This window comes from Adelges cooleyi, unplaced genomic scaffold (assembly GCF_023614345.1).
Source record: "Adelges cooleyi isolate 19-005CV unplaced genomic scaffold, UGA_ACOO_1.1 ACOO_flye_CR_arks_rails_tigmint_CR_PRNA_1, whole genome shotgun sequence".
Classification (NCBI taxonomy): Eukaryota; Metazoa; Arthropoda; class Insecta; order Hemiptera; family Adelgidae; genus Adelges; species Adelges cooleyi.
Window position 1 is genome coordinate 7,533,976 of NW_026095751.1, and position 12,588 is coordinate 7,546,563.

Sequence of the window (12,588 nt, forward strand, 5' to 3'; positions counted from 1 at the left end):
ATATTGTAAACGCGCGTTTATTGTTTTAAATATTAATAATTTTGTTATTTTTATTTCGGTGACATTCTGTGAGTTATATTTATTATCGAGCATTCCTTCAATTGTGTTAGAAACACAATATTTTGTAACTACACATTTTACTCTAATCAAATCATTTGATATTTTATGACTTTAATTATCATTCAATTGTTATTACTATTTTGTTTCATTATTAATCAATTCTGAATACTAATCACTAGCATTCCAAAAACTCGCTTTTTAAGATGATAAGTAAATCAAAATTTGGATTTCGTATTAATAGATTTCAAATGTACGAGTTTCCAACAATTAAAAGATAAAACGTCAAGAAGTTTTTAAAAGTAATAATTATTTTTGAAGATAACTTTTAATCGATTTTTTAAGTGACTATACGATTTATTTAAAGCCGAGAATATGCATTCTGTATTCAGTAAAAATAGTAGGTAAATAATTTCAAATTTGTTTACTCGTCAGATTTGTTAAATACGTTAGATGTATATAATTGTTTATATTTAATTTTCCAATTTCTAATTTTAACAAAACAATATAAAATTGACGTGCTCTCGTGGTACTGTTTAGTTAGAATTTTGAAGTGTCACAGTCAATACTTTTGACAGGGCACGTGAGGTTAAAATTAATAAACTTGATTTAAAATTGTGTTTGCTCTTATAACGTCGAACCATGAGGTATCCAATTAAAATAATTATTCTGTGCTGTCCGTATAGACAATAATTATTATGTATAATATGTATTGTAGGTATCAATTTATTTTACTTGAATAAAAAAAATATTTATACATATATGTATATTATATATTATATTTGAGAGATATAATCAAGATAAACCTCTTGTGTTTTTCGTTGTGGTTATTTAATTGTCTCCCAACGAAAAACGTATATCGTGGTTTTGGGATTTTGATAGCCGTTTATGGAGAACTTGTAATAATTGCTCGGAGCTAAGTTTTTGTTGTCGGACGTCAGAAATCAACCCGCCTCTCGGATAGATACAATTAAATGTGGGCCATAGAAACTAAAGAACGTTTAAAAAATGTAATTTTGATCACAGCAGTAAAAAAGGATAGATTTCTTACACGAGCATAAACATTGTGTCTTATTTCTAAAAAGTATTATTAATGTATATTGTTTATCGTTTTCAGGAAACACACACTTAACTGTCACCGAATGAAACCTTCGTTATTCAGTGTCCTTTGTGAAATTAAAGAAAAAACTGGTGAGTACAATTAATAGAAATTATTTATTGGCGCTATTTTTTGTGTTTAAAAAACTGATGATTCGTTGACCATTTTTAAAAATGTTTTAATCGTTCATCGCCAGTCGTTGATGATTAAAAGGATCGGCTAAAGAATTTTCAATAAATTAAACGTTTTATTAGTCAATCGAACACCAAGCCGAGGTCTAATAACGATTGCACCAAAATTGATGTAAAAACGTCATAGGGCTTTTGCACGGCAAAACATTTACATATGTTTTCAGTTTAGTCTCTGATTGCTCCAAAAAACCTGTACGATTGAATACTAAAACGACCACGTAATTTATTTGTGGTAGCGATGTCTACTGTTGACACAACTGTAACAATGGAACATGATTTTTTTTTCATAAAAACGTCTGTAAAAGTTACTTAAATAAAATAGTTTTCGGTCGACATACACCGTCATTCAACACCGTTGCTGTAAATAGCGATAAATTCGTCCGATATAAATATTTAAATACCCTTTGATCGTTTTTATTTATTTACAACTAATCCATTTGACTTGTCATCCGGCGTTAAGATAACGCGTTCACAGACTATAGTAATTTGTGTGTGGTTTTTTTTTATTCTATATAAATATATATTTCCGGCAGTTTTACTACTCAACCCGGACGACCAACCCATTGGTTAAGTTAGGTCTGTTTGTATGTTTATAATTTATGCAAACTTATTCAAATTAAACCTGATCATTAACAAGCGATCGCATATCCGGACAATTTTAACACGTTTTTCCGTGCAGTGTATTCGTTTTTATCGAGTTATCATCGAACGTAGTGTCTCGTCAAATATCAATGAAATTTCTTGTTTTATATATTATAAAACTTTATATCACTTTAAAAAAAGTGATCCACTCAATATCTCATAGGGTTTAATCAACTCTCCTGCAACGACAAGGCCAAGGCCTTTAGTAGAATAAAATGGAATAGTGTTTTTATACAATGTGATCTCAATTTTACACAAATTTTTATTTTTTAACCCCCTTCCAAATTAGTTATTTTTAAATGGTATCGTACATATTTTATTAACTTTTTAAATTATTTTTAATTTAATGAGATAATCAGATATTATATACGTTACCATGTAAGTTCCAAAAGTGGATATAAAAATAACTAATTTGGGAGGGGTGTTTAAAATAAGTTTGTGAAAAATTTAGATCACATTGTATAAAAACACGACGGAAAAAAATCAATAACTGATTAAACCCTATAAAAAAATCACCTGAATATATGTATATATGCATATATTTTTCTTAAAAATAAGAATAATTTGTATTTTTCATACTTCTCTAGTAATTTTGAAAGTGTACGATTTATCTCTGGAACCGAACATACGGAACAACCAATCGTTCTTCCAGCAGGTGGTGTGTGTGAGGGAAGATATTATCCATTGTTACCTTTTCATATATACCTATTCTTCATTGTTAGAGTATTGTTGGTCAGACTGTTGACTTTTCGCTGTCAAGTTGCCGCTGGAAGTTTTAATTTTTTATTAAGGTAAAGGTTCTAAACATTATAATGCCGATGGCATGATAGTGCACAGGTGTCATAGTGCAACTGTTTAAAAATTCAAAATGCCATATGTTACGCGTATTTAATACAACTTCTATGATGTCTAATAATTTCTGTTTTTCATAATTCGTACACAATATTATGTAGGAGGTTATTAAGTATAAATAACATTTCAATCTCCCCTAGTAATAAAAAAACATGCACATATAACAACTACGGTGCACAATGTCATCGATTTAATGCTATAATTTGAATAAGTATATCAATCCGTATAATTGCACCAAAATGTGTTACGGTTTTTCGAATTGTGTATTCCTTTTAGGCTCCAGACTAAAGTATTAATATAAAAACAAAACTTTTATACTTAAACGTTGTTTAATAGGTGGCGCGTTTATAATAATTTTACTTATAGAATATTGTTCATAAAAGTCGGATCATTCAATTCACGAGCAGGCAGGCAGGCAGGCAGACATACTGACAGACAGACAGACCGACACACACACACACACACACACACACTATATATATATATATATATATATATATATATATATATATATACACACATACATATATATTTATATATATAGACATACAATATAATATGATAGCAGCGACCGCTGAGCATCCCTGGACCAGTAGGTATGAAATATTTTAGAACTGGTTTCTTTGTGCATATTAAACCTGCCGGTTTGCCTCACACCGTAGCCGCTGTGTTCCTTCCACCGCACTCGGGACACCCCTCGCTGTTGTTGCTTGTGTGTTTGTTACACACCGTGTCTTAAAACGAAATCAAAAGATTTCACTTGACCACGGCGGCGACGGTTGATGACCATGGCCGACGATTGTGTCGTTTCACAAAGAAATAATAATAAGAAGAAGAAAAAATCGATACTGCACCTAGGTGGTTTTTATTTTTATTTTTCGAACGAAGATTTACATTTTAACAAACGAAACCCGGTGACTTCATATTTAATACCCAAGCAGTAGTCGTGTAACGTAAAGTCGTCGTTCTGTATTTTATATGTATTTGTGTTTATGGATTCTGTCCATTCACACACAAAAACAAGATTGCAACGTCTTTTTCTTCTCTTTACTGTGCATAATTATATTATTGAAATTTGATTTAAAACATGTGACGTTATTCTAATAAAATTATATTTATGTCGTCCTCTTTTCTCGCCTCTTCTCTGCTTTCAGTTTGTCCCACTTTGAAGATTCTTATATGATACGCGTTATCAAGTTTACTAGCCGCATTAATAATAATAAATAATAGTAATAATAATTTATAATATTTGTAAATCGATATATATATATAGTATATATAGGAGGGTATTCAGACCCTTCATTACAAAAAATTCGTGGCCCATTTAATTATTTGGTGTTATACTAAAATTATGAAAAATTTACCCTTGTAAAACCTTTTTGATTTTTATCAAATAATAATAATTTAAAGTTTTTGTTATTTTCAGTCTGAAGCTAGATTTAGAGGGTAACATCTAAACTATGATGTCATAGGTTAATAGCATAATTCGCTTAACATTTTGAATGGCCGATACTCGATAACCAGTTTTAAATTATTAACTTAATTGTAAAGTTAAAAATTAAGGACGGGAGATAAAATAATACTACACTCGACTCAGTCAACATTTTCATCAAATTATTCTTAATTAAAAAAACGAATTAAACGTGTACGTTACTAATAAAGTTTCAAAAGTTAACTCCTCTTAATCTTGTTACCGAAGTTAAAATAACCTTAAAATAGTAAAGTACGTTAAAAATTTAAAATCTGCACATAACTAATATATTAAAATTAATTTAAGGAAATTTTGTTGTATATTCAACAACCCTTGAAGAAAAAGAGATTTCATGTTAAAAATTAAACGCAATTCCAGTCATTCCTACTTCCAAAAAAATTCTTTTAAAAAATATGATTAAAATCAATTGAATAAGTTCCTATACGGGCGTTTCTTCCAAACATATCTTATTATAATACTTCTATTTGCGATTTAAAATATTGTAAATAAATAAAAATTACATATATATATATGTATATATATATATATATGCGTATAACTTTCTGCGGGTTTAAAAACTGATCGTTTTACTGTTTTACTGTGCGCAACACGTCATGTTTTATTAAGAGGATTATAAAATAAAACGGTCGTTTGTTTGTTTTAATAATAAGTCGCTTTGTCGCGTCGCCGGTGTAATTAATATGTGTACTTATCGGCCGTAAAAAATCATCCGACCGAACGACGATTATGCCCTGTTAAATACATGTTGGCCCACGTAAAAATCTAAACAAACCGCTATCGTAAATAATGTCTAACACTCAATATTGTCAAGTTGCGTTGTTGTATAATGTAAATTCTCTTCGACTTGTCAGTCAGACTGCGGCGGCCCAAAAGACTCGATAGTTATATATGTGTATAATAATGTTTTATAACTGTATATAATATAATATACGTGTGTGTGTTTCACGATACTCATAGGTTGTTCTCTTTGCCGTGGTCGTACGCCGACGAAAAGCAATAATAACGCTACGAGAGATGGTTATTCTTTCATAACCATTAGTTCTAATTATCTGACTCATTAAAAATAGTCGATCCCCAATATATATATATATATATATATATAGAAAATACACTATATCATTTATTAATCGTGTAAATCGCGTTGGCATTGATTGAATAGCGTTCGCGCGTACTCGTATATAATAATAATAATGCGCCGCGAGTCACCTAAATATTATAATATACATACCGTAATAAGTAATAACCATGGCCCATAGCATAATATTTCTACCGATTGTTCGTCCTTTACGAAATGCTGTCGGTTACAAGCCGCAAGCTATAGCTGTGTTAATGGTTGATACGAATGTGGCGCGTGATAAGCGGGATACCCGTTCGGCGATCCTACTTCCTGGTGTTCTACCTTGAAATAGGCTACGAAAATAGCCAAGGAAATTAAATACCACAAACAAATGACTATTTTTAATAATAAAATATAATTTTAAGTTTAAAGCTTTATAAAAATAAAATAGCATAAATAATATTATATTATACTTTATAAACTAGTGTTTGGAACTGTGTTATTAGTTTTTTAAATTTAATTTTCCTTTTTTTACCATTTTTGGCTTTATAATGTACCTTTTGTGTATGACCTATGAACATGCTCCACGAACAAATCTATCCGACGGTTAAAACGTTTTCGTGGGCCTAGATACAAAAATGTAAAACACTTTATTGTACACACAATATATATTTTCAAATCTATCGAAACGAAATGCAAATCATTTAAATCGTCTTCTAGGCACAGAAAAAGTTTTTTAAATTGATTTTATTTTCATTGTATACTGATTTTTGTGTATTAATAAAATTAAAATTAGAAATGGACCATTTCTTTGTTGGATGACATATTTTCAAGTTTTGAACAGTTTTATAGTTAGCTATCTTATCTGTTGGATTAGAGTCTTTGGCCTTTATACTAATTATTTTTCGACCGGGGTGCCGAAATACACCTTTGAAAACAAGGTATGTTAAGACATTTCGTTTAAATTGTTCAGTCATTTTTAAATTTTTTTCCCTGGAAACCCTTGCCAGGTTTTAAATTTTTACCCTGCGTTAAAATTCAGTTCAGCACTCGCCAGTTTTGCATATTGTAGTCTCTTTATGAAAAAAAGGTTCTATATTTACACAACCAAAAGGATAGTGACATAAAATTCGCCTTATTACATAAAGTATAGACATTTTCTAAAAAAGGTATCTGACCTTGTCCTTTGTTAAGGCTCCTGTCTTCATCCTACGTCCTTTATTATGTGTAGTTATCGAAACTAATATTTGTTTTATAATTTTCTGTTGTCATACATTTATGATGACAATTTTACACCTTGCCACCATGACCTTTTTTTTTATATACAGAACCAATGACCAACCTAAAATCGTCTTCTGTTCTGACCTGATATAGTAATATAACAAAAAGTATTGACACCGTATTACTTTGCCTTAGATCGTTCGGATAACCTTTCCTATGAGTGCTGTTACAACTAAGCCACGGTGCTTATTGAACAAATTATTCTAATAATGTATATGTCAAGATATATTGTGTGAAATCAATAGATGTTTTAGAAATACGTTTAACAGAGCAGGAAGTTGTCTTTTGGGCGTTGCGTTTAGCGTCAATATTTTTTTTTTTATAACAACCACTTATATTGTCAGATCATTGTTCAATTGAATGTGCTTGAAAATCAAAGCCTATAAGATCCGTGATCTTAGTGTTGTAACGTGAACGGAATCGCAAACCTCTTAAGTTTGTTTTCATTAGGGTTTTTTTGTTAATAGAAAATTAGTTACTAAGAAAATTAACGAACGAATTCTCTCGACGCACAGTTATTGTTTTTTATTCGGTCAACGGTGAATAATTGACATGACTTAAGTGTTAGCGGGTTCTCATATAGGAGTAACCGAGAACAATCATCTTGAATATCGCGTGAAATCGAAACGAACCGCCGACTACTTGTCAAATGCTTCCGTAGAACATTCGACAATAGAATTATTAGCTAAAAAAATGATTTACGATAGAAATATCAACATCTTTTTATGCGTTCAGTTGTTGACAAGTCGGTCGGTGTATACTTGCAAATATAGTCCCAAACGTGATTTCTAAAGAAAGTAACGGCGAATGGATTCCACTGTTCCTAACCGATACAATGTGTGTGTATGTCTGTTATTTTTTGTGAAGAAATCCACCAATTTGTCATGGCATCTCATATCATCTTTCGTGTATGTATATTCTTTATGCATGGCGTACCGTCCTTTTTATTTACAGAATTAAAAAAAGGATCTCTATGTATACGAGGTCAATGCATGTTGTCTTCTATGAAGCGATTCTTTTCGTATAAGCGGATAAATATCATAAAAAAAGAAACAAATCTCAAAATAAATAACCCAGCACAGTAGGATTAGGGTATAATAGCGGTGATGCATATTGGACCCCGAGAGTTCAAAGACCTCCGAGAAATATTTAATTTATAAAAAAATTAAATTAAATGAACCTACTATTTAAAAAAAATAATCTGAAATTTTCTATCGTTTTGGAAAATATATTTCCAACGTTAATGTTATAAGTTGATATGATATGTGTTTTTCTCCCTGTAAATATCTCGCACAAGCTTGTTAAACAAATTTGGCAATCTTTTTAGAGTGTGATTTTTTATGGAAAGGGTAAACTTTTTCCATTTTTGGCCTTCTAGTTACGATTTCTGATGTATAGATTTTCTCATAAAGAAATCGGTCGGGCTGGTTAAGCGGTTTCAGCTAGCATCAGAACTAAACATATTTAAACACGTTCGAAGATAAAACATTTACTTGCAATAAAATAAATTAACAAACAAAAACTACCTATAGAAATTTGTCGGGTGGTTAAAAAGTTGTTATGAGTTCAGATTAAAAATTAATAAACACATTAATTTGAAAAATACACCATCTCTGTTTCACATTAAAGGTAAAAAATTATTTTGTCGAATAAATTGAAAACGAAAAAAAAATTGTAAGCAAATATTTATCGCGCATCGTGTACCGTACATACGAATTAAGTTGAAGTTTTTATTATTTATCCGAGACATTAGCATAATTTAGTTGTTGGTCTTTTTTTTAATATTCAGATGTATACTTGTTGTCGGGCACATGTACCTACATATGACTCTCTCTATATGTACATATATATATACAATTTATGTATAATATGCATATAAGTATGTATGTGTATATATAATATATATGATGAGTATGGCGGCGCGCGCGGGTTTGGGAGCAAAAGCAATATTGTAACGCATGGCGGTTTGAATTTGAACTTGGTTGAGAGTGGCTCATGAATAATTCAATGACAGTATAGGACAAGCAAGCGGCGGCCATTCTGAGTGGGGATTCCAGGGTCCAGTTTGTCTACCTCCTCTCATCCTACCTACATCTCATGCAAACGCAATAAGTTATTATGTCCGAGATAATCCCCTTACACGACGCCGTGTAAAGCGAAGATAAAAAGGAAAAACTTTTTAGAAAAGGATTCTTCTTATCCGCCACCGCCGGTGTGTGTGTGTGTGTGTGTGTATGGTAGTAACAGAAGTAGTTATATATACAAAAACTGTTTTAATGTTATATCGTTGGTATCAACGGTGAACATCTTAAACGCATTTTCAAGAAGAAGAAGAAGGGAAAAAATGCTATTAATTTAAATTGAAACGCGGCGCACTCACATTGCAAAAACACATATATTTTGAAAAACAACAAAGCCATGAGAGAGAAGAAAGATAATGACGTTGAAGTTTAAATTGTTTTTTTTCGTATCGCATGCTTCTTTTTCTACAAATCGGTTTGTAATAAAAAAAATGTATTTTGCATTTTTGTTTTCATAAGTTAACTTATAATAATAATATTATATATATTCACCTCTCCTCTCCTGAATTTGTTGCATTATGTATTTTCACCTACATTTTATGGTGGGTGTAACTTCTTTAATTTTACACTACTAACGAAAAAAATTCTGATTTACAATGCGATAGTTATATTATCTAGATTTTATGTAATCCTGATATTTTTTATCATAAGTCGACAATCTAGTTTATTTTTTATATCAGTACGTCTAGATATATCTAGTGTTGGGTATTAATATAATATTATATCTTGCAATAGCATATAATAAAAGCTTAGTATCATTTTCATTATCGTTTATACAGACAATAGACATGTCAGTGACTTTCCAACGGTTGTATGAACTCTACTCAGAGGTGGGTATTGGTACAAGCATTGATTAAACATTAATAGATAGACTACGGTGTGGTTTTTTTGACAGCGCTCTTTTGGACCCGGACCTATATTAAACCATACAATTCTGGGGTCCATTCCATTATCTTAATGGGTTTCCATAAAAGAATATGCCGTAAGTTGTCTATTTTTCTTTAATCAATGGTACAATATGTATATAACAATAATTATAATGTAACTTGTATTATGATAACGTGACAAGCCCGAGTAAAGTGGTCTCCCAGTGAAGGTACTTCTTTTTACTATTCAGAATTTAAATTTCTTTCTCAGGCATGGGGGGGGGGGTTGACAAATGTCACTCGTTTTTAGCGATTCGATAACCAAAAGGCTGGTGTAAACAAATGCAAAACATTTATCGAATTCTTGGAGCTATGGAGAAATTCATTCCGCTCTGTGTTTGTTCAATAATTAAATAACTTAAAATGATAATGACGTGGTAGTTAAAAATACGTCTGTCGAGTTTATTAAACTCGTTAAACAACAAGACAAAATTACCTATTTAAATAAAACAACAAGTTTTCTCTAGGAATTAGGACTAACAAAAACTGCACACGCTCTATTATACTCGGTTGCAAAAGCTCTTTCTCTCCCTATTTATAAAAACTCGCCATCGCGGCATTTGTCGTTTTGACCGCGCGCTGTTTCCTCTCATTTGGAACGTGTTGCCGCAAAACGGTACGCGCGGCACGTTTTTGAGGAAAACTTAATATTCTTATCGAGAACGTAAAACAACCATAGCCGTTTTGCCGGCGGGGGAGGAGGTTTATTGAAGAAATAAAGCGCCGCAGTTGTTGCAAAAGGGTATGCCTCTGCCACCGTCGCCGCATTGCGACAGACCGGAGCGGCAGTATATGGTATCATAACATGTGTGTGAGTGTGTGTATCCATCAAATGTAATAATAACGCGCCTCGCACATGCGGCTCTTCCCGGTTTTGCAGCACGAGGTTCTCATATAGGGTGAAGGAGAGGGATAACACGGGAAAACAAATAATATTGGACGCGCCACTGTTTGTAGCAGCTCCACTTTATTATTATTATTATTATTGTTGGATACGTGTGAAACAATGCGTAGAGAGTAGAGACTGGATTATTTATTTATTTGTTTTTGTTTTGGTCCCGTCGTATCGTCGTCGTGGTCCGTTTGTAAAACGATCGATGAGTTTCGCGCGTTGCCGTTGGTGAGTTTGTCAGACGTCGTTTTGTCGTCGTTCAAGTATAAAAATCCTCAGAAAAACAAGATACATTCTATATTTATTATAACGTTTCTTCGTCAAATAAAAAAAGTCTGAACAAAATAAAATCCCAGTTAGGTTGCGATTACAATAATCGTTTGCATTCCCACCGACTTTCCATTATTGTACGGGCTAGTCGGGAATAAAGAATGACAAGTCTTCGGTATGTGTGGATTACTGAAGCGGCGGCTGTGGTGGTGGTGTATACGGTGCGGATACGGGTGGTGGTGACGAGGGTGAAACGTCGGTGGTAGGATCGTGCTGTCGGCGTCGGTGGAGGAAGCGGTCGGGGTCGGGGCTGTTGTGGAGGCGGTGGCGAAGGCGGAGGGGATGGGGCGGCTGGTCCTCGGAACAAATCAATACATGCCGCGGGAGGGAAACGCGCGGACGAGTGGCGGCGGCGGCAGCGGATGGCGGACGGACAACGGACGGATGGGAAAAAGGCGGCCTGGCAGCCCGGAGTGCCATTCCGCACCGGCTGATATTGTGTTGCGCGCCCGTACATGTTTTTCTTGCCGTTAGCGTCTTCACAATTTCGATTCGCGTTCTACTCCGTTTTATTGTGAACTGCTGCCGTTACGGTGGCGGTGGCAATGCTCTTCGTTTTTAGCCGCCGACCTCTTTCCGCTGCCTCTATTCCGCAAACACCCTGAAAAACGCCTGCTCGTCGTTACAAAACGCCGTCGACGTTACCGGCTGAAATATTTTACCCGGAAAACAATTGTTTAATTAAAAACCGGCAACGCTTGACGCAGCCAACTCACCGTTGCTCTCTTAATGTTCTCTCCCTATTTTTAAAACTAATTCTTTCAGTAAAAAGGGCTTGGTGCAATAATCAAATAACTTTTTGTAATTTTTCATTGTAGTTAAAATCAAATTCTTTATCTCGTTTTAAATGGTAGAGAACAAACGCAATTTACGGTATATTTGTAGAGAATACTTTATTTATCTGGTTATCGTACTAAAATATAATTAATTGTTCCATGAAAAATAATAGTTGAAACAATTTTTATGGCTAGTTTTTGTACCAAGTTCTAGAATACCTTTCCCGTGTCTATTACATACACTATCCGTTGTTGTTAACCTCCTTAGCGTTCAGTTAAAAAAAAAACCTCGAATTTTTCCCTGCAAATGCTTGGTATTGTATTTACTCAAAAATATTGGTTTAATTGGATTTACGTATACCCTAAAATCCGTAACTAGAGGAGCGTGTTGGTCAAAAACTAAATAATAAACTACGATGATAATAGTCATTACGATTGCGAGTAATCCTAAGGTGAATAAACACTCATGACGCCATCGAAAATAACATTATGAGTGTGAAAAAAAAATTGTTTATCGCATTAACGTTGGTCCGAGACTATATTATTATTATAATCCGAATTTGAATAATAATGATAATAAAATATAAGATAAATTCGAGAAAAAAATATCGTCGTCTGTGTCCACATCAAAAACCGACACGACGACGATTTCCGAGAAATACAACAAAGACGTGGTGTTGGAAGCAAAGAGATGTTTTTTTATATTAATATTTTTTTTCTCTCGGGCCAGCAGATTAAATAACCACGTCGAATGTTCTCAATGTACGCCAAGGTTGGTGGAGAGATATTCAAACGAGATTGGATTTAATAGTAATAATATTAATATTATTATTTTTTTTGTTGGTTTACATTACACGAAACCAAAAGAAAACTGTTATTGTGAACCGACACCCGAGTACGAGGGCAGGTGAT

General features: G+C 33.0%; 1 protein-coding gene across 2 annotated transcripts in view; it reads left to right on the top strand.

Moving 5' to 3' along the window:
* Positions 1–12,588, top strand: part of LOC126844247 (homeobox protein extradenticle) — a 40,791-nt gene that overhangs the window by 5,046 nt on the left and 23,157 nt on the right. For both annotated transcript variants that reach the window (XM_050582416.1, XM_050582326.1), the window contains exon 3: positions 1,175–1,248. In XM_050582416.1, coding sequence (XP_050438373.1) covers positions 1,175–1,248 — 74 coding nt within the window. The remainder of the gene's footprint in view (positions 1–1,174; positions 1,249–12,588) is intronic.